The 28000-nt window shown below is 33.9% G+C and overlaps 7 protein-coding genes across 10 annotated transcripts; 3 read left to right on the plus strand and 4 right to left on the minus strand.

Moving 5' to 3' along the window:
* Window positions 1-2: 2 nt before the first annotated feature.
* On the plus strand, window positions 3-2502 carry LOC125064611 (probable tRNA (uracil-O(2)-)-methyltransferase). Of its 3 annotated transcripts, none has more exons than XM_047671748.1 (5): window positions 3-651; window positions 730-760; window positions 847-1031; window positions 1251-1481; window positions 1552-2502. In XM_047671748.1, the coding sequence occupies exons 1-5, from the start codon at window positions 298-300 to the stop codon at window positions 2422-2424; spliced, it is 1674 nt and encodes a 557-aa protein (XP_047527704.1). In that variant the 5' UTR covers window positions 3-297; the 3' UTR covers window positions 2425-2502. The 3 variants fall into 3 exon arrangements, with proteins under 3 accessions (XP_047527704.1, XP_047527706.1, XP_047527703.1); XM_047671750.1 differs by having other exon boundaries at window positions 3-327; XM_047671747.1 differs by having other exon boundaries at window positions 3-760.
* Window positions 2503-2504: 2 nt separating this feature from the next.
* On the minus strand, window positions 2505-4563 carry LOC125064612 (peroxisomal targeting signal 1 receptor). The gene has a single exon (XM_047671751.1). It carries the CDS (start codon window positions 4290-4292, stop codon window positions 2682-2684), a length of 1611 nt encoding a protein of 536 aa, XP_047527707.1. The 5' UTR covers window positions 4293-4563; the 3' UTR covers window positions 2505-2681.
* Window positions 4564-4832: 269 nt separating this feature from the next.
* Window positions 4833-6839, plus strand: LOC125064760 (UPF0545 protein C22orf39 homolog). The gene is made up of 3 exons (XM_047671961.1): window positions 4833-5217; window positions 5612-5776; window positions 6458-6839. Exons 1-3 carry the CDS (start codon window positions 5107-5109, stop codon window positions 6677-6679), a joined length of 498 nt encoding a protein of 165 aa, XP_047527917.1. The 5' UTR covers window positions 4833-5106; the 3' UTR covers window positions 6680-6839.
* A 469-nt stretch (window positions 6840-7308) lies between these two features.
* On the plus strand, window positions 7309-11302 carry LOC125064715 (putative aldehyde dehydrogenase family 7 member A1 homolog). Its single transcript, XM_047671899.1, has 8 exons — window positions 7309-7509; window positions 7603-7819; window positions 7936-8153; window positions 8611-8826; window positions 9113-9292; window positions 9492-9674; window positions 10334-10540; window positions 10889-11302. Exons 1-8 carry the CDS (start codon window positions 7324-7326, stop codon window positions 11102-11104), a joined length of 1623 nt encoding a protein of 540 aa, XP_047527855.1. The 5' UTR covers window positions 7309-7323; the 3' UTR covers window positions 11105-11302.
* A 46-nt stretch (window positions 11303-11348) lies between these two features.
* Window positions 11349-13578, minus strand: LOC125064716 (rRNA N6-adenosine-methyltransferase Mettl5). Its single transcript, XM_047671900.1, has 4 exons — window positions 13444-13578; window positions 12689-12903; window positions 12144-12284; window positions 11349-11612 (listed from the first exon to the last, which is right to left on the minus strand). The coding sequence occupies exons 1-4, from the start codon at window positions 13576-13578 to the stop codon at window positions 11465-11467; spliced, it is 639 nt and encodes a 212-aa protein (XP_047527856.1). The 3' UTR covers window positions 11349-11464.
* A 7-nt stretch (window positions 13579-13585) lies between these two features.
* On the minus strand, window positions 13586-14358 carry LOC125064717 (SOSS complex subunit C homolog B). The gene is made up of 3 exons (XM_047671901.1): window positions 14114-14358; window positions 13866-14029; window positions 13586-13741 (listed from the first exon to the last, which is right to left on the minus strand). The coding sequence occupies exons 1-3, from the start codon at window positions 14142-14144 to the stop codon at window positions 13586-13588; spliced, it is 351 nt and encodes a 116-aa protein (XP_047527857.1). The 5' UTR covers window positions 14145-14358.
* Window positions 14359-15354: 996 nt separating this feature from the next.
* LOC125064495 lies at window positions 15355-27531 on the minus strand. 2 transcript variants are annotated; one of them, XM_047671567.1, is made up of 8 exons: window positions 27180-27531; window positions 24568-24753; window positions 23984-24488; window positions 23851-23907; window positions 20260-20387; window positions 19569-19891; window positions 19156-19269; window positions 15355-18938 (listed from the first exon to the last, which is right to left on the minus strand). In XM_047671567.1, the coding sequence occupies exons 1-8, from the start codon at window positions 27378-27380 to the stop codon at window positions 18881-18883; spliced, it is 1572 nt and encodes a 523-aa protein (XP_047527523.1). In that variant the 5' UTR covers window positions 27381-27531; the 3' UTR covers window positions 15355-18880. The 2 variants fall into 2 exon arrangements, with proteins under 2 accessions (XP_047527523.1, XP_047527522.1); XM_047671566.1 differs by having other exon boundaries at window positions 19156-19287.
* Window positions 27532-28000: the final 469 nt, after the last annotated feature.

A 28000-nucleotide genomic window follows, 5' to 3' on the forward strand; every position in this document is an offset into this window, starting at 1 on the left:
ATATTACCATACGTAGCACACTATTCAAATTTAATTATGATAGCCTCGAAATATTGATTCAACTGTCATTAGGTGTCAGGTGATTGGTCTGCCGTCTTTGACGCCAATATTGCCATTATTATACACAATATTGTCATTTGTCATAATTCATAAATCATAATGTCATTTTTCATCCCACAATCCACATCAACTTGTTACCACTTAGAGTAATAGAGTTACACTTTGTATTTAACAATATCAACAATCAAAGAATGATTTATTTTAAATAAGTGTTAATGAAACTTTTTTTTATACAATATGGATGATGATTCTGCGTCGTGTATTAAAGTAAAACCAAATTTATTTTGGCAATCAATTAATATATTAATAACAAAACCTCACGTAGTCAATAAAAGGTTATGGGGATGCACTATTCTGAATAGATATTATGTACAAGACAATGATATTTCCTGGAAAAATGAATTGAAAAATTGGCAACTAGAAATTGTAAACAAAAAGCAATTTTTAGATGATATCCTTAAAAACAAACAAGTCAAAATAGTTGGAGAATGTAAAACTGAAAATGAAATTTTATTAGTCGAGCTTCTTCCCAAAAGTTACCTCGAATCGCATGCGTTTCAAATAATTTATAAAAATAAATCTGTAACACAAGTAGGATTTTTTGATGTGACACCTAAGGAAAATGAACAAAACCTATGTCCAACATTTTCTTATAGCTTTTCTTTACAGGGGGATGAAGTTATATTAAAAACTTTTTCTGGTTAGTCATATATTTTCTCGTATAATTATCTAATTTTATTTTTAAATTTAAACAACATACAGGATAATATATTTTTGTTTTTATAGAAAATGTGACTAAATCTCACCAATGGTTACAAAGTACTGTCTTACCTCAAGTCCTAAAATGGTGTCATGAAATATCTACAAAACAAGTTCAAATATGCAATGAATCTTTAGCATTAGTACCAAATGAAGAATACTATACAAAATATAATGAACTTAAATTGACATATGGTAAAGAGATGGTTAAGGTACACATTCATTTATTTAATTTTATTATATTTTATATAAGTATACTTGCTGACCTGGCAACTCATTACTGTGTCTTTCTACCTTTTTTGAAAAATACTGAATACAATGGTATGAATATCATGCCAAAATATTTTATATTCAAAAGCATTCATTGATGTAGATGTATAGAACATAATATATACTATTATATAAATTTTCTTGATTAAATTTTGTTTCAGATTTGGCCAGAATGTACAGACCCAACAAAGTTTGTTTATGAAGATATTGCTATTGCTACATACTTGCTACTTCTGTGGGGGACTGATACTAACCCACAATCATTTGTTGATATTGGATGTGGCAATGGTTTGCTTGTTTATATTTTAAGTATGGAAGGACACACCGGATATGGGGTTGATGTTAGGAAGAGAAAAATATGGGACTTATACCCCAATAATATTAACTTAAAAGTAGGTTTTATATAAAATAATTGTGTTCATTCAGTTTGAAATGTGTGTAATTTTTAAATATTTTTTATAGGAAACAACAGTCACTCCATCAAATATGCATATCTTTTCTGATGTGGATTGGATAATAGGAAATCATTCTGATGAACTCACTCCATGGATCCCAGTGATTGCTGCACAAAATTCCTACAAATCCAATTTTTTCCTGCTACCCTGTTGTGCATACAACTTTGATGGTACAAAATATCGAAGGCAAAATTCATCAAAAAGTCAGTACACAGAATACCTGGAATATGTTAGAAAAGTATGTGATAACTGTGGTTTTGAAACCGAAGTAGACAGATTGAAAATTCCAAGTACAAAGAGAATATGTTTTATTGGTAGGAAGAGAACCTACAAAGAAGATGAACATGAGAAGTTTGTAGCTTGTATTCAGTACATGATTAGTAATCAAATAGGCTTAAGTATGAATAATGAAACAGATCAAAATATTGAAACAAAGGAATTTAAAACGAGAGACCCCATTGAAAGAGTAAGAAATTGCACACAGTTAGATAAAAATATTACAGACTCAATAATAACTTGTATTTCAAATTATTTGCTTGATGGATGCAATTTAAAGACAAACTGGTCGAAGGGAAGTAGTGTTGCTATTCATGAACTTATAAAACTTCTACCATCTGACAAATTAAAAGCTTTAAAATCTGAATGTGGTGGTTTACAAACTTTGTTAAGAAATAATCATCACATATTTGAAGTCAGAAATGGTTGTGTGAATTTACGGTATCCAAGAACTATAGATGAGGTAAAAAATCATACTAGGAGCAAAAAAAATAATGATGGTTTGAAAATGCAAATAAAACCATGTTGGTTTTATAATAATCACCCACAAGGTTGTCCTTTAGACAGCTCAGTTTGTAGTTTCCTGCACAAAAAGTCAACATGACAATACCACTAACTAAATGATGCAATAATATTTTTTATGACAAAACGATATAAGAATTATGAAATAATTAAAAGAATAAATGTACCAACAACTTTTATTATCATTTAAATGCCAAAACAAATATAAAAATATATCTTGTCTTAATACACTAGAAATAGATTAATTAGTATTGCCCTCTGCCATTGAAATATCACAATGTGATAATGCTTACAAAAGTACATTATTATAATAATAAAGAGTTATGCAACTATTTCAACTCAAGAGTCGACTTCAAAAAACTTATTAAGTTCACTTAAATTTCTCTCATCCACTAACTTAGCAACATCATGTTCTCCCATGAATGAACACACCATCCTTAAAGTAGTCCAAATTGTTGAAGAACTAGTATCGGTATTTGATGCATTTGGATGCATACTCTTTGCCTTATACTGCTGGTTTAAAGCTACTAAAAAGTGTTCTGCTGCCTGTTTGTGAGCACTTAAATTCATACATGTTATGCCAACATTATATCTAGCTCGTATAAATCCAGGTTCCAAGTTTAACGCTTCATGATATGCTTCAACTGCTTCCTCTGATCTATCACTATTAGCCAGCGTAGCACCAAGCCTATTCCAAAGTTTCGCATTATCCGATGATACCATAATCGCTGCCTTAAAACAATCTACAGCTTTGTCATACTGTTGGTTTATATTAAAAATAACGCCTAGAGCATTCTGTACATCTGGATCAATCTGTGCAGGGTTCATTTGTGCAGCTTTTAGATACAATGATGTTACATATGCTTCTAGTTCTTTCAAATTCATTTTCTGGGGATTTATATCTTGTGGAAACATGTCACTGTACTTAGGACTGGCTTTTAACCAATCTAATAATGTTAAATATGCATATTTACCCATATTTTCATTTGTATAGGCTGCTGCTAATGTTATGTAACCTTCTAATTGTCTTGGGTCTAACTCTAAAGACTTTTTCAGAGCAGTTATTGCTAAAGGATCTTGTTCATTTTCTGCTTGCGTTGTACCCAAAAGGAACCATACTTCAGCCGAATCAGGCTGTTGTTGAGCAGCTGCTTCAAAGCATAGAACAGCACCTGGTATATCACCCATCTTTAATTTTTCTTTACCTATTTCTAGAGCACTTTTATTCTCTAACATCACATTTCCTTCTGTAAAAGAATACTCCTTAGCTATCCCATTAGCAATTTCGCTGTTCCAATCATCATTTACATCACTTAGTTTAGCCCATTCATCTTTGAATTTTTCTGCCATTTCCTCTACTATTTCATCTTTACTCATTTGTTTTTCTTCCCCTTCTAATGTTTCTCCTAGGTTTAATTCCCCTGCACTGATTCTTTTCATAAATGACATAAACTGATTATATGCAAGTTCATCATCTTCTTGCACACTACTTACATACTCTTGAGCTTTTGCTTTAACATCATTATCTGATATTTTTTGCAAGTCTGCTTCATTTACATATTGAATCTGGACATTAGAAGAAGGTTGAGGTTGCAATAAAGGCTGGTATGGCATATTAAATGGTAACATTGGTGCACTCATAAATGAAGTGGAAGGGCCAGCTTGCCATGGAACCAATCTCTGGGCATGTATATTAGATATATTACTTGTTGAAGGTAATTGCGTAGTCTTCGAGATATTTGATTTCTCCACTTCAGGCATATTATTAAGCAGAGCATTCATATTAAATGTTTGAGGGGCTTGGGAATTTTGAGCCATAAACTCATTAACAAACCTATCGGACTGAGACAGGTTTTGTGTGATTGAAGCATCACGATTTACAATATTGGTAAGCTGGACAAGCGCATTATTACCTCCACAGTCTCCACCAACTAGTTTGTTTAACGACATTTTAAAGACAATATTTTTTTTTATTTCTCAGACACTACGAAATCTTTTCACTAATCAAAACGTCAGAGTTTGTTTAAAATGTACAAAGGTCACTTTCAACGCAAGCTGGATCATTTTATTTTCCTGCAAAATGAAATACGGTTGATAAGGCAAGTCATAATAATATAACTGCTTACAAATTATTATGTCAAATATCCTGCGTCAGTGTCAGTGACCTAAGATTATACTTTGTCTTTCAAAGTTAATGTAAATTGACAGAGTACATAACCAGTAACCGCTACGTTGTGTAAATTATAGTAAATATTAAAGAGGTATACGTATTAGTAAACAGAGATTAAAGATATATGAGTTTGTTTAAAATTTTTTAAAGGACATTTTATAGTTATAAAATTGTATTTTATATAAGAATTTTAAAGGTTAGATATTTGTAAAACAACTGTTTATGAATATTTTTTCACCTTCCTACAACTAAAAATTAAAAAAAAAACAAAATTCTAAACAGCTGCTCGAACTTCATATTTATAATTTGACATAAGAAAGTAACCTCAAAACGTCAAAACATAACCTAAAAAGTTAAGATCAAAATATTAAATTTAAAATAATTAATAGAAGCAATCTATACACCTGTTTTCGTGTTTGATTTTTCTTCACTAAAAGTTGTAGTTTTTTTCGCATTACTTTCTCGTAACCAATTTTTTGAATAACTATTTTCCTGTTCAATTAAATTTATTATATAATGAATTAAAACATAAAATATATTGAAACTTACTTTTTAATTATAAAATAAGGAAGAGAAATTGTACAGGTTAAAAATATGTCTCAAAATAACAGCGATAACATAAATATAGACAGGAAAAACGATTCAGAAAGCAGTACAAATTGTGAAGAAGCAGCACCAGTGATTGATCCCACAGAAAAATGGCTTGTATGTAGTAGGGATTTTATTTACGATGCTTGATTTTAATTTTTAGGTAACTGAAATAGATATTTACTTGTTTAAATACTTTATTGACCACCACAAAAGGACAAAAGGCGGACTTAGTGCCTGAAGGCATTCTCTGCCAGTCAACCTTTAGGTCAAACAGAAAATCATAAAGGTGGTAATTAATAATGAATATAGATATCAATTAAATCATTAAATTAACTTAGTTTTATTAATGGGTAGTCACCATGGCCATAATTATAAATGTTTGACCAGTTAAGCACATCTGAATTTTATGTTTGTGTTTATATTGAATCTCATGTTTGATGATGGATAACATTTTAACATCGGTAGAACATAGAAAAAAATATAATCTGTAAATTTTATTTTTATTCAGATAAGGGATTGTGAAATTTATGAAGATGAATATGATGACTGTACCAGTTTTAGAGCGAGATTTCATCAGTACTTTATTCACGGTGAATCACTTGATTGCAATCAATGGAAAAAGGATTATGTGAATTGTTGCAAATGGGTCAAGGATAACGACACAAAGGCGGCTGTAAGTATATTTTTTAATGTTTATATGAACTATAATAATTTAATGTAAAGGCCATCAGACAGCCAAGCTACCCAATTCAGCCATGACCACAGCGATCAATTCAAACTATTAGCCACCACTGGTAACCAGATTCATTAGATGAATTTATATGGTGTTTAAAAAAAAACTCTAATATTTTGAAATTAATTTTTATACATCATTTGCTAGTCAAAACTAAAATATCAAATAATGTGATATTCAATAGTTCCCTTAAACTGAATGAATTAGAAATTAATAATATACAATCTATATTTTTATCTGAATATTCATTTGATGATATCCATATGGCTTTTCTGTTTGAAACCGACTTAAACAAGGTGGTTATAGTTTTTCTAAAATTAAACACTATTTATCCAATGCCATCCTGTACATCCAAAAAACGTGTGGCCGTCGCGCCAATTGCGCATAAGTATTATTTCATAAAAATCCGCCATCAGAACATGTCTAATGTTCGCAAGCCACCTAATGTGCGGACTTGTGTATGCTTTGGAATCGTTAGACCGTGTCAACCTGCCCGCTTAATGCACAGGGACACTTATTTTTACTTTTGGCTGTTGAACCTTCAGCTGTTATTGAAAAAATGGCCCTGTTTAATAATTTTACAATTTTATTGTTTTATTTATTATAAATTTTACTGAACAGGATGCATTGATCAAAAGTGAAAAGATCCGTCGTTTGAAACGATTAACAGCTCACTATCAAAATGATACTTGGAAGAAGAGAGAGTCACCGCCTACTGATTGGGAGAAACCTTTGCCAGAATGGATGATTAAGAGAGACCAGAATACATACCTCGCACAAAAGGCACAAGAAATGAGAGAAGGGAAACTCGATGACGATAAAAGTTTATGTGTTATCATGTAGTATAATTGCATTATTTAATGTAAAATTGTTTCCTATCAAGAACATTGACCAAACAATATTGATGTTGACTTAGTTTTGTTAGATAAAGCTACATAAATGTAACTGCCAGTTGTGTACAAAGTTTATTTATAAAAGAATAAATATAAGATGTAGGTAATTATATGTGTCGTGTTTATTAATCAACATTACAATCAACCCAAGATAATTAATTGTTTAATTTAGCCTTCGCAGTTGATAATATGTTTTCAAACCTCTATAATAATAATAATTGATTAATACATCGACGTATTATCTAATATTTCGCAGCTCCTTAAAAGTTATTATCTCCTTAAATATGCTTATCATAATAATAATAAAAAGATAAATATTTCTTTCGTTGATTTTGGATGATTTGAAAAGAATAACGCAAATAATAGTTAATTAAGTCACATGAATTTGAACACTGATCTAAAAATTTTACTACTGCAAGAAAGTTTTATGTTTGATAAAGTATAATTATAAAATGAATGATATTTATTCAATGTCTTGACCCGGCAACTAATTTATCGGTAATTTGATAAGGCAATGGTACACGTTTTATTGTTCACAAACAAGATTGTTTTATCTTTGTTCAGCTATACCAAGTCACACGATTACATTCGTTCATGACTGGTTTACTGATGAACCGTGTATTGTGTCGTAGTGTTCTAGCTCTGCGTTTGCGATTGCCAATGGCTAGAAACGCATCCACCTACCTTATAGACGATCCTAAATATTCCTTTTTAAGGGATTTAGGTTTGGAAAAGAACAATGTAGGTGTGTTCAATGGAAAATGGAAGGCGAATGGCCAGGTAATTTATACATTTACTGTTTGTTTGGTTAGTAAAATTTGATTTATCTCCAATGAAAATCAATACCTAAAACTACCATTAATATTTCTCTAGGTAATCCAATCTTACAGTCCTGCAAATGGAAAAATTATTGCTGAAGTGCAATCCGCTAGCCAAGCTGACTATGAGTCTTGTGCTACAGCCGCTCAGGATGCGTGGCATACTTGGGCAGAAATGCCAGCGCCTGCGAGAGGAGAGATCGTTAGGCAAATTGGTGATGCACTCAGAGAAAAACTACAACCTCTCGGACAATTGGTTTCTTTAGAAATGGGTAAGACAAAAGTATTATTCTTAAGGCTTTGTAATCGGTAGCAACGCCTTTAAAGTTTCTTGAAAATACATATCGATTTGACTAATTACTTATAAGAAACTTTTTTTATGTCGCAGGAAAAATTCTACCCGAAGCCATCGGAGAAGTTGTTGAATACATCCACGTTTGCGACTTGGCTCTTGGCTTGTCTCGCACCCTACCAGGGACTATCTTTCCTTCAGAGCGACCTGGACACGTGCTTATCGAAAAATGGAACCCTCTGGGCGCTATTGGCATAATTACCGCATTCAATTTTCCAGTTGCCGTTTTCGGATGGAACAGCGCTATCGCTATGGTACCTATACACTTAACACTTTTGTCAAATATCTTACTTGTAAAATATCACATCGTTAGGTATATGTAGGTATTAGATTTTATTTAATTTTTTTTATTAAATAATTGATTGGGCGAGATTTAAACTAATTTTATCAGAAACTACTTAGTAATAGTCTTATCTTATCTAACCCACATTTGGTTATGCCACTAATGTTAATCATTACCAATGCAGTATTTGTCTTCAACGAAGATAACAATACAAAAAAATCGATATTGTACGAAGATATTATGTATGTTTTTGTTTATGTAATCCTAATTATAAAGTAAGCAATAAGCATGTTTTCAGGTAAAAATTTTAATTTTTTATTACGTGTAAAAATGTTAACCTACAAATTATAAACCTAAAGGAACATGGGAATTTTATAAATGTGTATTGCTGTAGGTGTATTTTAATTTTAAAATTTTGTTGCTGTCAGGTCTGTGGAGACGTCAGCGTGTGGAAACCATCAGACACCACTCCCCTCACCGCGGTGGCCGTCACTAAGATAGTCGAGAGCGTTCTCGTCAAGAACAACATCCCGGGGGCGGTGGCCGCGCTCTGTGTCGGTGGGAAGGACATCGGACAGACGCTCGTGCGTGATCACAGGATGAAACTAGTGTCTTTTACTGGAAGTACCGCTGTAGGACAGGATGTAATTAATTTAGCTTTATTTACTAAGTTTAACTTTATGTTTGTCATACCGTTAATTTATTAAGCCGATCGCACTGAATGCCTCTACTTGAGCACCAACTTCGAATCCGGCCACAGATTAATTACTCGTTTTTTATTTTTAAAAAAAAACTTTGCATTAAGCCGGAGATGGTTAGTTGATGATTTTAGTAATGTATGTTACGACTAGGTTTGATCTTTTGAGCGTCAGTTATCCCACGAGAATATGAGAGTGAGTGATAACATAATAAAACGTTCACGTCATGTAGGTCGGTGTGGAGGTACAGAGGCGTTTCGGCCGTCACCTGCTGGAGCTGGGCGGCAACAACGCGATCGTGGTGAACTCAGACGCCAACGTAGAGCTGTTGCTGAACGCGGCTCTGTTTGCGTGCGCGGGCACGGCCGGCCAGCGCTGCACCACCACACGACGGCTGCTCATACACGAGCGGGTGAGTGGCAATTCCGCCATTATTGACCATCTTCTAGTAATGCAGACGTATTCGCTTTTCTTTGACTGATTATGATGTTAATCATTATCCTGGTTTTTTCTTTTTTTTACTTCTTTGGTATGTTTGAAACTTTTTTTAAGGAATAAAGTATCTGGTTTACTGTACTGGCAATTAAACATAAATAAAAATTTCGAAACAGCTATTCCCTGAAGTAGTATCAAGGTTGAAGAAGGCATACGCGAGTGTGCTGCCTAAGATTGGTGATCCCCTACTGAGCGAAACCTTGATTGGCCCGCTGCATACGCCTACCGCCGTCGAAGCCTACAAGAGGACCGTCGCTGAAGCTGTCAAGCAAGGAGGAACGATTGAGTTCGGAGGAAAAGTAAGATGATTGGCTTGAACTAAAACGTTACGAATATTCAAGTGCTCTATAAAACATTAAAGCCATTAGGATAGGATATGATTTACTATTAGTCAAGACTATAAAGTTTGCTATGTTGCCCTTGTTTTATGAAGTCAGAAAGGCAAGCAAGTCGTTAATTTTATTAAATTTAAAATTATGGAGTAACAAAAAGTGAATCCAATTTTCGTTTCTGATCTAACTAATGCAATTCAAAGGGTCGACGTAAAAGCAACGTAAAAAAGGGGACATCTAGAGTCCCAGTGAGCAATAAAAGAATCATTCCTCAGAACTTTTTAGAATTTAGATGTGTGTACAATAGAAATGGTCCAATATTCTATTAATTTATACTTTTAACATATTTTTAAACTTTAATTTAACTTTAAATAGGTACTCTTCATTTTTAAATTGCATATACATTATATATAACTCCTATTAAAATATTACGCTTTTTTATGGTCGCTTGTGATTCAAACATTATTTTGGTGATCTTTATTAATAAGATCAACATTAAAATGTGGCCTGATTTTTTTAAGGTAAAATAGGTATTCGAAATTCCAAGAAAATTGCCGAAATTATTTTTTTGTTCGCATCAATGTTCCTTTTCTATATTAAGATTTAATAATTCTCTCTTCTTTCAGGTTATTGAGCGTGAAGGATACTTCGTGGAGCCAACAATAATAACGGGATTGCCCCACGACTCCCCGCTTGTGAAGTCGGAATGTTTTGCGCCCATCGTATACTGCATCAAGATCCCCGACCTGGACACCGGTATTCAGTACAACAATGAAGTCGACCAGGGCCTATCATCCAGTCTTTTCACTGAAAATTTGGCCGACGTATTTAAGGTAACACCAATCACCCGTTACCAATATATCCTGTAATTCTGAAATTACTTCCTGTCTCAGCAATAAATTCAGAAATTAATATAAATATAAACATAAGAACAATGCATAAGAACATAACTATAATTTACAATTTTGAAATATATATCAATCATGGTTTGAGGTATTTATATGTTATTTATGCATTCGAGAATAAATTATAAATGTCATTGATGGTGACCATTCAGTCATAGTTCATACGATTTTGTAGTCATATTTATTGGGGAAAATAGCTTTGATGGTATAAATTACTACTGAATACTTTCTACTACTTTCTACTGAATAGTTCTCTAAATATTAATAATCTTGCAGTGGATTGGACCCCACGGCTCAGATTGCGGCATTGTTAACGTGAACATCCCGACAAATGGCGCGGAAGTGGGAGGAGCCTTTGGCGGGGAGAAGGCTACGGGTGGTGGGCGAGAGTGCGGCTCCGACAGCTGGAAGAACTACATGCGCCGTTCCACCGTCACCGTCAACTACTCCGGCACCATCAAACTTGCTCAGAATATTCAGTTTGGAGATTAGAGATTTGACTTTTCGTATATTCTTTCCCATGAGTGCATTTCTATATTGAGAGGTTGATATGGGACTATATATCGACAAAATTATATAAATATACTTTTTTAAGATTTTTTTGTTCCAATGAGTATTTGCAGCATTTTATATTAATTTATGAAGCTTAAAGCTTATTTAACTAACCATATTCATAGCTCGACTGTAAGCTAGGTGAAGACTGATAAACTTTAAAATAAATGTTTCTTATAAAAAAAATGTTTTAATTTTCCCAAGTTCATTTTATATTTACAATATTTTAAAACATGCCTATTTATTTAAAAAAATCATTGATATAGACAATTTTCGGTCATATTGTTTTATATTTCATAATTATAAATGATGTATCCTCCATAGGTCGACAGCAATATCTCTCGTTTGTTGTCTATGGAATTTGTAAGTTGCTGGTAAGTTGTATCGAAGTTCTGCAATGACACTTCCTTTTACTCCCCATTCTTTAATTTTCTTTTGTATATGTGTTCTATAAGAAAATGGTGAATTATAAATAGAATTACAGCTTATTTTCATTCATTAATTAATTCTACCATAAATTTATTTTATTAACATTGTAAATTATGTCATTTAATCTTAAATGCAACTATATATTTGTATTCGAACATCCTCAAGTATATTAAATAAACAAATGCTTACAATAAATATTGAATTATTTAGATTGTTTGAGATGGCCAATCACATCAGTTATCTTTGTACATACATATGTATAACAAAATTGTAAGGACTAAGTTTATAATTAAAAAAATAAAACCAATGAATAATTAAAAACTAGCTAGAAATTATCTGAAAATTCAAACAACAATAAAGCACTCAAAATTTAAATAGTTTATAATCTTATATGTTAAGTTATTTAAATGTCTGTTTAATTTAATTCACACAACTTATACTCTAAATTTATTATTAACTAATTATTACATTTAATTAATTATCATCATCAAGATATCAACTTCTTGTATTCATTTAGTATGCTGGATTGTTATTAAATATCAATTAATACCTCGTTGATGATTTGTGTAAGGAGTAAACACTGTCGCAAGTGAGATCCAAACCCATCCTGAGAAACTTCATATCAATACCAGCATTATTTTTAGTACCAAACGGTGGGTTCATTAACACTGAGTCAAAATAATTTTCCCATCTAAAACATAATTGGTGTAAATTAATATTTACATTAATGTCTTACTAGTAACCAGCAGTCACTATGTAACTTGCGAGAACTACTTCAAACCCTTATCACATATAATACTATACAAAACTTTGAATAGGTACAGGTTTAAGTCTTGACCTTACCAAAGCTAATTAAAAAAAAAACATTCATATACATATGTTTAAACAAACTATCCATATTCTTTTATAATACATGCAGAATTTTTTTATGACAATATCTGAATGAGGAAAGTCCAATTGATCCAAGGTATAGTAATAGAATTATAACATCTTTTAGGTTTTTAGGTCTGTGGTTGCTTTTTTCTTTCATTGACTTTATTATTCAAAACAATATATCAAAAATTTAAATAAATAATCCATGTTTGTTATACATACCTGCAATGTTTTGAATTGAGAAAATCACATTGAACGGCATCAATGCTAGGAATTTCCATTTCTTCAATGTTTTCTTGTAACACCTCTAAGGCACCATCATCAATGTCCATCGCTACAACCATTCCTGCTCCCAATAGTGATGCACCAATGCCCAACATACCGGGCCCACAACCAGCATCTAGGACTAACTTATTCTCAAGAGCTTCATATTGAGTCTACATATTGGAGAAAATTAAGGTTTAATTTATTAAATATGGTTAATTTATGTCTGTATGATACTTATTAGCTTACTTAATAGTAAAAGTATGTTTAAATTATTGTTTATGAACATTTTTTATGTTCATAGAACTATAAAGTAACTGGGGAATATAAAATTAACTCACTGTTGGCATTGAATCTTATATCTTATAGCCCATACCAACTTTCAAATTCCATTTGACATGGCATTGTTATGCTTGATTAATTTATGTTATTCATTATAAACTGTTCTAAAAGTAGTATTTTGAATGTTGGTAAACTTATTATCAAATTTCATAATTAGTTAAGTGGCACTGTGTTGTATATAAAGTTGGTCTCATCAAGATTTGTTATAAGAGCATAACATAGCAAGAGATATTAGCTAATTACTTGGCTTAAGTAAATTTAAGTTGTGTTTTATTATCCTAACACCTTTGATCGGAAAGATAAGATACTTCATCTTAATAAACATACATACTAATAATAAATAATAACAGTATAAGCTACAAAACACAGACCTGCATGGTGTAAAGAGCCACAGCAGCTATATGTGCTGGTGTTTCATATTGTTCAAGCTCTATTTTAGGTTCTGAAAATCCAGAAAGGGCACCTAAATGACCCTCAAGAGTTTTCAGTTTCATAAGTGCAGACATATTAATTTCACTTATTATCAAATCTCGGTAGAACTGGTAGTATTTGGTTACCAAAAGAAGAATCTTGTGAAACAAAGTAACCACAAGATGTTGCGTTTGCGTGCTGTAAAGCAGCTCTATGACTTGTATTTACAATATTAGCTTCAGGTAGTTGCGGAAAACCCTGAAATGCAGCAAAAATATAAAATTTAACCTATTATGCAAATAAAAACAAATTATAAACATTATTATTTTAGTAACAGTATTAGGACTTCCTTTAAATTATTTAAAAGCATTAATTCACTCACAGCTGTAGCAGAAAGTGGAGGAATAGAGCACATAGGCAGCTGGCTAACAGGACTTGGTTGGGTCAAGGAAATAGTAGTGGCAGTAAGAGGCGCCACAGCTCCCTGCTTCAACAGCATCTGCTTTTTAAGCTGAAGTTCCTCTAATATTTTTCTATTAGTTAGTTCTAGAAATAAATATATAAATAAGTTAAATGATGTTTTCTGCCTTGACATTGCTTTATAGCAAGGTAAACAAAACCCTTACTAACCTCTTTGTGCATTAGGTTGAGGAAACGCCATCTAATACAATAAGTAACCCAGATGTAAAATAAATCATATAAAATTAAGCAAACAGACACTGTTTTTCAGATAAATACAAATAATTCGTAAACAGTGGAAGTCATTATCTTTCACGTTTGTCATTTACCGATTACTTGTGCCTTGTGAGTTGTGATTTTTAACGTAGTGTAGTAAAATGTAGTGGATAAATACTCTTTGGTGATTTTTTTTCCCACTAAGCTGTCATCTGTCAAAACTTATAATTAAATTTGACATTGACCACCTTACTTGAAAAGTATTCCATTTCTACAAATAATAAGCAAATAATTTAATTGAACAATAGATAACCCGTTCTGAAATAGAAAATTTGTTTATAAGACGGCCAAGCACATATTATTTTACTTATATCAAACTCGTAAACTATTTGCATATGATGCACCGTTTACTGTTAGAAGTTTGTGGCTAGAAAACATTATAAAATTGCTTTAACAATTTTAATTTAAATTTTTATTAATTATAATTTAAATAATTTAAAATAACTTCTCTTAATGACAAAACTTTTTGTAGAATGAATAAACGGACTTCCAAATGGGGTACCTGATAGGCACCACAACCCATAAACATTAGTAGAACAAGACTTTACATACTCTTTGGAACAAGAAATATTAACCAACTGATACAACGTAAAATGCGTTACCTACCATTGGAACTATATTTTTTATAATATGTCCCTTATGCCTGTAAATACACATTACTTATCCTGAAACACAGCAATATTTTGTATTGCTGTTTGGCGGTTTCAGATATGGTTACGGATACGAATTTGGTATTACGTATTAGCTATTATTTGGTATTACGTATACAGAATAAAGTAAAAAAGAAAGAAGCGGAGGTCTACATAAGGAACCTACCTGCCAAATTTCAAGTTTGTATCATAGTTTCTGAGACTTCGTGATTAATTTGTGACATTTCGCTTTTATATATATAGATTTATGTACATAAAACATCTGTCTTATAAAATCATTACACATACTAATTGACTGGTAAATTAAAAAAAAACACTAGTTCTGAAAAAAAACCTTGACCTGAGAAGAAGAATGAGAACAGGCGAAAGAAACTCAATCTACTTTAATCTATATATATAATTTATATTTTCTTTAAGGCTTACTTATTTTTATTGTGTCACTTCTTAGGCATTATAAGGGTACAAAATAAAATAACACAATTTATATAAAAGCATTTATTTTAAAACAATGTAGGTAATATACTTTCTGATTCTTGGCAAAACAGTCTCACATAAGCAAGTCAACATTTGGCCTCTATTAAGAATAAACATAAGACAATAACATGCGCTGCCACAACTCACAAATTATAAAACTGAATTATTAGATAAATAACAATATAAAAGGACATATTAATATAAAATTATTTCTGTCTATTTTGCAGTTAGTGTTGCATCTCGATTGAGCAATCGTAATATGTTTACTGTTGTAAATTATTCTAAATTAACGAGAATTAACATTACTAGAATTGACTCACAATATCAGCAATATATAAAAAAACCATCTACCATAGCTTAATAATAATTTTCACAGATGCAGACATTACAGTCCACAATGAGTTTGTGGTATTGTAATATGATAAAATTTGAGAATAAATGCACAACAAAAATAGAATTCAAGTTGCCTTTGTCTTTTATAATTATAAAAATATTTATATAACAATTTAGAAATTATCATAACAGTTTTCCCTATAAACAATTTGGAATAATATTGCACGAGCTCAAAGCTAAATCATCATGTGCATCATTATTAATATAAATACTATAAATATAGCAACAAACCAACACAACTCTTCATATATTACACTTATGACTTGAATCACTACTCCCCCATAGGACGACAACTGACTATATATATGGACCACAGTAAATATTTATCAGAACTGAAGGAATACAATTAATTGCCCTTCAAATTCCAATTATATATATTTTTCAATCTTATCAATATCTTTACAAATAACATCAACAAACCCTGTGTTGTTGTCGACCTATACACACAACAATTAAACAATATAGTTGCTTTAATAAATTTTTATATATATTTAGTTTATTAATAACAATCACAAAACGAGTCAATTTAGTATAATAGTGTAAATAAAAATAAATTCTAATTAAAAATAATAAATTTTCGATAACCGACCTAAAATTAAGACCTAAGACACAAAAAAAACAACTATATTATCTAATTTTTCATCACACCCTAGTGTTGATTTGTTAGAAAATATTATTTTCACAGCACAGGAACAAACACATTCTGGACTAAATAAAAATCTGAAAATGATAACAACATTTTTTTTTTTAAAGACTAGCACTTAATTTTGGCACAACACTGACCCCTCGGGGCACAGTGGCATCTATGTTGTTCTTCTTATATACATAATTTTATAGATGTATTGCTCAGTGAAAATATACTTAATAAAATATAGATTTTTAACAAGGGCTCCACAAACAATCGGTTTGGGAACATTCTCGTTTGAATAATTACGTATTGCAAGCAAAAATAAGCCATAGAATTTTACTAACATTTGTGCCCAATGTGTCATGTTCGATGTATCGTTTCTTATTCAATTACGAAACCTTAAACAGTGATTGATTTTATCATTCACTGCAAACATGGACAGCTGCCATTACAATCATAAAATGCAAAATAATGTATATTTTTAGTAAAAAAAATATTATAAATAATAAAAAAAAAACTTATTTGAGTAAATAAATTCTCTGTTCCATTGCTCATTCAGTGCTTTTTAAACAGAGTGTAAAAATAATGAAGACGAAGTGGAAAGAAACGATTACTGACTACCATGTAGCTGAGGTGTTTGACATTTATGATTTAGTTCCTGACGTACAAATCCCGCCAACTCTCCGAACATTTCGATCTGCCTCTACTTATTTTTACACCCTGCCACAATGAGTATTATACCGCAACAACATTCTTATATCCGAACCGTACATACCTAACTCTTTCCCTGTATAAATATATTATTATAGTCTTGTAAAAGAAACCTTTTAACCTCTTAGGTCATTAACACTACGCGAGAAATTACAAGAGCATTAGGATACGACATATTGCTACGAGTTAACTTATCATTTGGCACTAAATTAACATATTGCATCTCGAGCATTCGTCACATAAGTATTTATACTTAATATTCTCGATAAAATTTTTCATTTTACTATAATTATAATTAAAATTTCTTTTTAAAAAATTTTCTAATGATATATCCATTGGGCCGACCATTAACTTCTACTAGAACGTACGAACAGAATTCAAAAGGAATATTATAATGCATACCATTGAGCAAATCAGACGTGCCATTTCCTTACCCTCACAATTCCGAGGAGAAACGGGGCGGAATGGCGTTTCGTTTAAATAGTAGACGAAATTAATAGACAAGACTTTCGGCAAGTAAAATTTGGCAAAATTGAGCATTAAAAAGATCGATTGGCATCGTAGAACATTACAAGTCGGTAAGATTTCCTACGTAGCGATGCGTGACTACTACAATAGAATATCCTAACTCTGGTAACTGTAACTTAACGCACAGGCACACCGACCGGCTGCCGTGCAGTGCACTCGTCCCACAACAAGCAGATATTATGAGTATTGCTTCAATTCTCATTTGTTCGAGACGCCGTGAATAAAACAACCTGAGTATCATCAGTGATCAGTGCGAATTATTGAATATATGACAAAACAGCTAAACGATGTTGCCAATTTTTTAGCTTAATAAAATAGTAAAAGCGAGTATTTATAAAAAAGAACCAACGAATTTTAATCTTTCGTCGCCATTAAGGACAATATCTGCTTGTTCCTACACATAATAAACACGACTAAATAGTACAAAATTTCGTAAAATAACGTTTGATATGAAGTTTCATATGTGACAAGTAACCATTATGAGGTTTCGATCATCGTTCAAAAGAACTGTATAAATGATCATGGACTTTAGAGAATTCAGTTATTTACTAACTACGTTTATAACAACTCGGTTAAAATAGTATTTAAAAATTAAAAAATCTTTAATTTTCATTATCAAATAATAGTTATTGCTTAGTTGATATGATAAATACATCCCTGTGCAGATGTGCGACGCGCGTCCTCCGACGCCCGCTAACCGTTACGTTATCTCTTATAAGTATTTAAAAATATGACTCCATATAACCATCACGATCACAGCTCTCCGAAGACTTCTCGATTTCCGACCCGACTCACTCCAAAATAAATTCTCTTTTACATTACATCTATAGAACGAAATGACTATATAATATATCTATGTTAGTTCTAAAATTATGCCATTTTGATATATTCACTTTGCGATTGCAACGGTCCCTCGTTCGGCACTCGAATGCCTCGTGTTCAGATTGGTACAGTAACGAAATAAAAATGACTAAACATACGAAACGAAGGAAGCGGTCCGACGACCGATCACGAGAGGGTTCAGAAGTAAGCGGCAGTGTTTCGCGAAAATTCGTGCAAATAGAACCTAACTACAGAACATGTCTTAGGAACCTGATAAATTATCGCTAGAGCTTCGAGCGCGACTCCCGGCGCCCGGAGACGGAACCCCTTCGGTAGCCAATAGAAAAATATCACCTAAATAAATACGAATCTGACGCGCCGGCGGGCGGCGACTCGCGAGCGCGAGGGCCGTCGGTTCGGTTTCTCTTTTTGGTACAAAACTACGAGTTGGCGGCATCAGTGCGGCGCCTCGCCCTCCTCGCCCGCCGCCCCGCCGCCCCCCTTCGCGCCCTCACTGCGACAACACAGACGACTGTTTGAGACTAATAATCACAAGTATACACAAATAAATTAGGAATAGAACAATATTTAAAATTAGTAGTATAGATAGACGAGCATCTAACTCGTCTCATAAATGACCATCTTTTTTCTGTAATTTTGTCTAGGTACAAAGCATTAGGAACTCCGTCAGGTGTGTCTGGCTGTGTGCGCGTGCGCGTGCGTGTACTCACAAGGGCGCGTAGGTGGCGCGCGCGGGCGCGGGCGGCGGCGCGGGCGCGGGCGCGGGGGGCGCGTCGTCGGCGGCGGGGCGGGCGGCCGCGCTCAGCATGTAGTTGCTCGACTCGCTGAAACAGTTCGACAGCCTGCTTCAAATTGTATTACTGCCTCCAGTGCGCGGGTGAGCGGCGGCGAAGTCGGGAGACCCCGGCCGCTCACCGGCCGGACGGTTGATCGGGAATTAATTACTTTAAAATAGCATTTTCTATTATATAATGAATGAGAAACGACCGTCGCACCGTCGAACGATAATGTAAGATCAGGATGATCACCACCAATGAGAATTGAATCTGAACGTACGTTTCAGTTCGACGGGTACGTATTCGTTTCAGTCGACGAAAGAGACTGATGCCCGTTAGGCGGTCACCTGGCGGTCCTCATGCGCAGCGCGGCGCAGTTCTCCTTGCACTTGTAGGCGAGCACCTGCTTGATGCGGCTGACCTCGACGTCGGGGAAGTGCCGGCTGACGTAGGAGATGAGCGCGTGCACGCGGCGGCGATCGAGCGGCGGCTTGGTGGGCCGCGCCTCTTGCCCCGCGCGCGACCAGCGCTGCCCCGTCACGGAGCACGTGGCCAGCTCCATGGGCGAGAACAGCGCCGCCGCCAGCCCGCGCGTCACCTTGCGGTAGTCCCCCCACTTCACGCCGCGCAGCAGCTCCTCGCGGATCTCCACGCCCTCCCCCAGCTTTATCTACGATCGGTTACATGACTTCGTGACGATGGTCGTTAATGGTCGGCGCGTCCCTATGTCTCACCATCGTCGTGTTTTCAAAGGTTGCGTGAAGTTTATCACACTTAAAAGATTAATATTTTTGAACCTATAAATTAATATATTTATTACTAAGCCTAAGCGTAGCAACATCAGAATATCCTCTAAAACAAAAAACGGGATCATCAAAACTATACATACATTACGAAACTAATAACAGAACCCTATTTATTTGGCAAACAATTCGCATATCATACAATCGTACTACGGCTTTGAGTAGATAAAGTCGCAATAAGCAACTATACAATTGAAACACCAAAATGTCAGCAATAATAAATGAAATGTCTCACAAGTCTAGGAGCGGGCGCGCCGCGCTCGTTCTCCCGCTTGAGCACGAAGGGCAGCGCGCGGCGATGCTGCTCGAGCCACACCGCGTCCGGCACCGGCCGGTTCCGTCGCCCGTCCCAGCGACCCGCACCTGTCGATACCACAACACCTTAGTAACAAGAATCATCTTTACAAACAGCTCAGTCCATTGATATAACAGTGGGAACCCCCAAATTGTTTAGATAATGATATCCGTACAGTTTACACGTGTAGTATTTTTTTTTATAACCTTATGTTTATAGAATTAAAACTCAAGTTTATTTGAGTATGTTGCCTTTAAAATATATCAATTTTTTTATGTATGTTATTAGCATCATAGTTTGGACTAGAAAATAATATTTAATTTAATATTAGACCTAAGACTCATTTTATTGCCAACTAATTTTTGGTAAAAATGTGACAAACTATCATAAATGAAAACACAAGGTAAATGAAATACTTACATGCCATTAACCTGCGTAATGTTTTAAATAACTATTTATATCGAAATGTCGATTGAAGAATAGAAAATCATTCTGTATTCCCAATACTTTATTTTTTGTGTTTAGTATAAAATTACATTAATTTATGTACATACATAAAGGTTTTATATTCTGCACAAAGCGATTGTACAGATGAACATGATTATATTAAAAGTTTCTAGCTATTTCACATTATTGTATGGACCATAGATTATATATAATAAAATGATTTGCAATTAGCGTTTAAAATTGACTGTTTTATTGCGTTCATATAAAATAAACCTCAATAGTTGTTTAAAAACATGTCTAAAATGTTATTAAACTAATTTAAACTTACATTTATGGCACTGTAAATTATATTGTAGAAGCATTAACATATTCATTTATAATATGTAATATAGTAACGGTATAATATGTAAAAGATAAATATAATCTGTTGTGTGCATAATTCAATAATTAATTAATTATTAAATCATTTTAAAAATTAAAAAAAAAAGCTATAGAAAATTATATATTATATGAAATAACTATAGATGATTATGTTTAACTGTTTATGATATTTTTTTTTTATCTATTTCAACAACTTAATATTTTCATAAAGCCTCATAGTAACAGCTTCGTTTAATATTCAATAAACATAGTTATAATTGTAGTGATAAAATTCCTAAAGTAATTTTTTATTAATTTCGACTGAATAAATATAACTTATGAGATCCTCGCCTAAATATTTTATTGAATTTGAGAGATTACATTATTTTTTTTTTACGATAGCTGCGCCTTAACATAGTGATGGAATTATTTTCAAGAAAAAAATAAAGTGCTCACCAAAATACATTTTCTAATAACTTGATTACATTGGCAATTGATTTTTAACATTTTTTTTTTTTTAATATTCTGCAATACATAATAATATATTATCAAGTAGTATTTTTTTATTTTAAATTTATTTATCTCGCTAAAAATAAATGCAGAGAAAAATTTAGAGATCAAGAGTAATATAAAGTAAACGATATGAGATCTAATATTATTCAGATAATTTTATTAATTATGATTTCATTAAAGATAAACTAATATTGTAATTCACAACCCTAATCATACCTTCGACTTCATGACGTCCTAATTAAATGCAGATTTTTTAAATGACTAGATGCGTTTTAAATGGCAATCTTTATAAATACAAATTAAATACAAATCAGTCGATTTTTTCGAAATCGAAGACGTTTAAAGATAATATAAAAACCAATAATTCGATAATGCACCTTCACTTAATCTAAGCCTGTCGTTCGCATATGAACGTTCAGTGTACGCACACTGGGTTCGCAGGTTCCGTGCACATTAAATTATATAAAAATTGCATTAACAAATATCATTTGTATTATGTATAAGATATTTACTGGATAAGTAAATCAAGATATCAAATATTAACTGTAACACTTGTGATATTGTACAAACTATAAACCGGGAGCCGTCCAATCACTCAACAATATAACATCTGTGTAAAGATAAAACTATTGTGTATAAAAATATCGCTATTGTTATTGTTGTTCGTCGCGGGTTGTGTAACTCACGAATTCGACACTAAAAACGGATAAGTTCGACCTATTCCATCGCTTTGTAGTACAAAATATTACACTCTAATAAGAAAATATTTATTATTCGTTAGGGAGGGCGGTGGAACGGGTCGAATACTGCGGATAACGTGTATAATGTAGGTATGTATAATATTATGTAACCTGTAAATAACCTATGATAAATCAGCACCGGTTGCAACAAATGCTTTAACAACGATCAGTCTATTGTCAGAAAGGAAGGTACTCAAGCGTTCTCTTCAGCGAGGCCCGTTACTCATAAGCCCCATCGCAACGCCGATTATTAAATGATCCAGCGTTTTTCATTTACTACTGAGCGGGCTTTCCATCGCGGCTTCTCCTCGTCATTATTATGCCGCAAATATAATTGTGTATAAAAAAAATAACACTTATACCGATACGGTGCTAAGACTACAATAAAATTATTAACAGGGCTCGCTGAAGGGACTCGTGCTGGCACTCGGTATATATTGAAAGGCACGCAATAAGCGGAGAGGTGTGACGGCAGATAGGCCCCCGGCGACACTCCGATCACAGACTAGATACATCTACTGACAGTCTTGTTATACCGTTAAGCCACATCTTCACAATGTCACCCAACGAAGAGATACAATAATACTCCAAAAGCCGTCAGAATCATTCGACTGAGTCGCCACATCAAATCGCTTTAGACGCGCCGTCGCCCCCCTCGCCCGCACGTCGCGACCGATCGCGTCGCTGCGAGCCGGCGGCGGCTCTGTCAACGTATACGGCGAGGCGGACAAGGGAGGCGGGCGAGCGGGTGCCGCTAGTGGGGCGCGGGCCGCAGCGCGGGCAGCGGCGGCGGCGGCGGGGGCGGCGACGGCGGCGGCGGCGGCTTGAGGCGCGGCACGTGCTGCGCCAGCGTGTGTCGCCGCAGGTACAGCGGCGTCTTGAAGCAGCGGCCGCAGGTGGCGCACACCACGGGCTGCGCCTCGTGGATGAGCCGAACGTGCTGGCGCAGGTTGGAGGCGTTGGAGTAGCGGCGGCCGCACTGCGCGCACCGGACGCCCGCTCCGCCGCCCGGCCCGCCCGCGCCGCCCGCTGCCAACAACACCACGTTCGCACTGGCCCCCAGCCGCCTCGCCGCCGCCCGTCTCGCTTCCCTCCCCTTCGCCGATAGGATCGTCCTACGCTCGTCTGATACCCTCGATGTCGATGGAGTATACGAGTTGGAGTTAAGCGACCGCGTCTCTGGGAGTTTTCTTTAATTTGGACTCTTTTCTCGTGACTAAAACTGGACAATCCTAAGAGCGTCGGAGACACCAGGGCGGCAGAGCGGAGGGGCGGTGGACGGCGGCGAGGCGGAGGCGGCGTCGCCCCGACACCCGCGCGCCTAGCACCTTACTCGATACGAGACCGCGCGCTCTCTGCTAGCCGATACGTTCAGAATGTACAAGAGGTTCGCCGGGGGCGCGGCTGTCCGAGTCGACGTGTGCGTGTGAATGACGTGACGGTGACTAATATAACTGAGAATTGTATTTACCTTCCGAATTCTCGTCTCGCAGCTCCGCGTTCATTCCGGCCATGAGATCGATGTTACCTGTGGGAGGAGAGCACTACCATTAGTGACCGTTTCCAACGAGGAGGATCCCACAATTTCGTCGACAGATATTTACCTTGTAAGGTGGCGAATGGATTCGCCAAAGTATTGTTCTCATTGTAGTACATTGGCTGAAAACTGGAACGTTCCTCGTCGCTGGCTTCTTGCTCCAGGACTTCCATTTTTGGTTCGAGCAAGTCGGTCGCGCTGAATTCTTGGCACGTGTCCACTCCTTCCTTATAATCTCCGGGATCCATGAGGATATCATTTTCTTCAGTGTTAATTTCAGTTGCTTCGAGATCAGTTTTCACCCTCAATGTAGGGTAGTTACAAGTTTGGTTAAAGTCGTCATTATTAGGCCTCGTTTGACTAGAAGTTTGAAAGGAAGCTTCTTCGTTGAGATTATTTCTGGCAACATCGGGAGAATTTATCTCAGAACGGCGACTTGCATTCTTCTCGGGGTCATCGGCAGACGTCGATTCCACATTTTGGCTTGCGGCTTTGGAGGAGGAGGTAGAATGTGACGGCTTGGCGCTGAGCAAATTACGTAGTTGGGAAGGTGGAGACTTTCGATTCACTTTCTGCAAAAAATGTTACATATTGAAATTTACACATATCCAGTTTCTTAGAGATATTAAGACATTCAAAATGATTATATACTTTGTCGTTGTGTTGTGAACAATCAGTGAGGCCGCGTATCTGAAGCGCATCTGCGGTGCGCAAGAACGCGCTGAGTTGCGCCTGCGCGATATTCACCTGGCCCACATACATAAACTGAAGAAGAGCACGAACATGTGACACTTCACAATCGCGCATAAATATTATTGGGTGAGGACACGGATTGTTCTGGAAAAGAAACATTTTGTTGAATATACTACTATTATCAAAGAAATGTTCAATTGTTTCTTAATGATACACATTTCTATATAAGCAAAAAGAATTATAAAATAAATATATTGTGACTTTGAAATCAATAAGTGATTGTGGAGTCACTACAAATTAGGTTAATTGCCTCCACTTAATGAGATACCACATATTTTTCCATAGATTTGTTGTTACGAAAATGATAGAAATTAATTTTCTATTATGTAAACCATAATGATCATTGTTTTTTTATAATATACCATTGGCTTAATTAATTTGCTACAACAATGAATACAAGGAAAGAAAATCTTTAGATTGTAATTAAAACATCTGAAAAAGCAACCTATTGTTTATTCAAACACTATCACTATTCACGTGGCAAAATTTAAATTTTACATGGAGACAAAATCGCTTCTTTTGTAATAAATTAAACTTTTGTTAAATTTATAATTTCAATTTTTAATAATAATAATAATATCTAATTTAATAGCATATTGGAATGTTTAGAAAAAATCCATGTCTAAACAAAAATTAGCATTAATAATAAAATATTATACTTAAAATTATATATAAATGAATTAGTAGCTCTAAAGAAAATTTGACTTAACCTAAATCATATTAGAACAATGCAGTAATATTCTTAAGAAACTAAATAAGTTTAAATTTTTTGTCATTCAAATATTTCAATATAAATGCAATAATTCCAAGTCTTACAAATATTTTTATCCTTTATTGAGTGTCGAAACAATCAAAGTACTAGAGGGATCTTATCAATTTTGTAACAGGTCATTGACAGATCTTGATAATGAACAATGTCAACTTTTTACATACACCTTACTTCCAGTGTCATACCCACTGGTAATTATAGTATGTGACTGTTATCATTTTTATAAACTAGGTAATTGTTTATTTAAGTTTTTACACATTATCTATAAGTGTAGTTTTATCTCATACAATAAATAACAATATAGTGTTCTGTATGGCTATTGTAATGGTTTTAAAAACTATATTTAGTTTGGAGGTTATTTAAAAATCAATATGTATGACAACTGATATATATATATATATATATATATATATATATATATATATTTTTATGATATTGGTAAGCAGACAAGCAAATGGGCCCCCTGATGGAAGTGGTCACCATCGCCCATAGACAATGGTGTTTTAAGAAATATTAACCATTCCTTACATCACCAATGCACCACCAACCTTGGAAACTAAGATGTTACGTCCCATGTGCCTGTAGTTACACTGGCTCACTCACCCTTCAAACCGGAACACAACAATACTGAGTACTGCTGTTTGACGGTAAAAAATCTGATGAGTGGGTGGTACCTACCCAGACGGGCTTGCATAAAGCCCTACCACCAAGTAATTTATATTGATATATATATAGTTAGCTAAAATATCACACATATGTCATACAATTAAAATAAACTGTATCAAATTATTACGAGGTTTTTTTAATTAAAACTTCAAGCCAAATATTTTTACATAACATAAATTTCTATAATGTAATTAATGAAAAATTTATAAATAAAAAATTTAATCCACTCGATTTATTGAAATGTTGATTTAAAGAAAAAAAAGTTGAATATCATTAATTTGGTCACATGACTAAATATATAAGTTCCATTCACAAAGATATTGTATGACAATAATTGACAAAACAGAAAGTAAATGTTAATAAGTATTACTACTAGTAAGGGCAAAGACCTTACAATAAAGTGATTTCATAAAATGGTTGGTGGTTAATTGGCCCATTTGTAGTGGGACCATACTCTTTAAATTAAAAAAAAATGCTAGTCTAGAAAAATAAACTTTTATGATATAGGTTATTTCGAAACTACTTTTATACACACATATTATATGTTTTACTTAAAGCTTTTGTATGTTTTGAGGTTTTGTAATCATTTTAATGCTATTTTCTTAACAATCACATAAATATGGACTGACAGTAGTGATACACTTAACTAAAGAAGAAATGTTCTATAACTTTCCCATCATCATTAAAAATATAGTATTATTTCAAATTACTGATAAATAATAGATTTTAATAAGATTTTATAACAAAAAATGTGTCTAATAATAGAAAACATGTAGAAAAAAGGAAAAGTACATGACAACTGTTAGAAAGGGATTTTGTACAATTTTGATAAATTTGAAGACAAAATGTGACTTTTTCAAATAAAATAATTTAATAGTGCGCCAATACTAACGAATTAATTAGAAATTGTGAAACAGAATTCTAAAGTAGGTACAAATAATGAAATCACGAATACTTAACTGGATCGCGAGACATGGCATTTGTAAGTAGATCAAGTGTTTTATACATAACAACTTTCACTAGAGTCATTGTAATGGTGACACATCAAAGTGTGGGGAGTGAAAGATGGACTTACTTTAAATAATTCCTTGAAATAAGGACTACATGCCGAAAGAACCACTTTGTGGGCTTCGAGCCTGTGTCCCTCGCATGCCAGGGTGACATCCACGAAGTCCTCATCATCGCGCAGTGCCTCGAATTGAGAAGTTATATTTGCTTGAAAATTGTTCCATCTCAAACAGAATTGCTGGTCGCCACCCAGTTCTGTACCTTCCATTACTTATAGACATAACTCGATATCCCTGCTCATTTAATTGTTTGATAAGAATAGTTTAATATTGAAAATAAATATATCACAGTAACTTGCAATTTCAGTCGCCGTCTGGCCGAAAATCTTGAAAGAAAACAATCAATAAAATCTCGTACCAATATAAGAAAAATAAAACTTTTTAATTTGTCATTCATTTGCTGATGGGTACATTCACTTCAACGTTCCATTATATGTTTCGATTTAATACCGGTTTTTTGTTAAAAGTTTTTTTTATTAAGTTATTTTATTTGAGTTTTGTAATAAATTGAATATATATTTTACTCAAATTTATTGTATTGACTAATTATTAAAGTTAATAACCAAAGTTATTGATTTATTTTGTATCTGTATTTAGACTGAAGATAACATATATCATAAGGATTATTTATCCTAAGTCGATTAAAAAAGTAAACAAGTTCAGTTATATTTTAAAACAAAGGAATAAGAAATTATGAAATAAACGATTCGGAGATAAGGAAAGAATTGAAAAAAAAAGTAGTAAATACAGATTATACAAATACGATTAATGAGCTTTATTTATCTATGGCATTCTATCTCATCTACTAATTTTTGTGTAAAAAAAAAAA

This window comes from Vanessa atalanta, chromosome 6 (assembly GCF_905147765.1).
Source record: "Vanessa atalanta chromosome 6, ilVanAtal1.2, whole genome shotgun sequence".
Lineage (NCBI taxonomy): Eukaryota > Metazoa > Arthropoda > Insecta > Lepidoptera > Nymphalidae > Vanessa > Vanessa atalanta.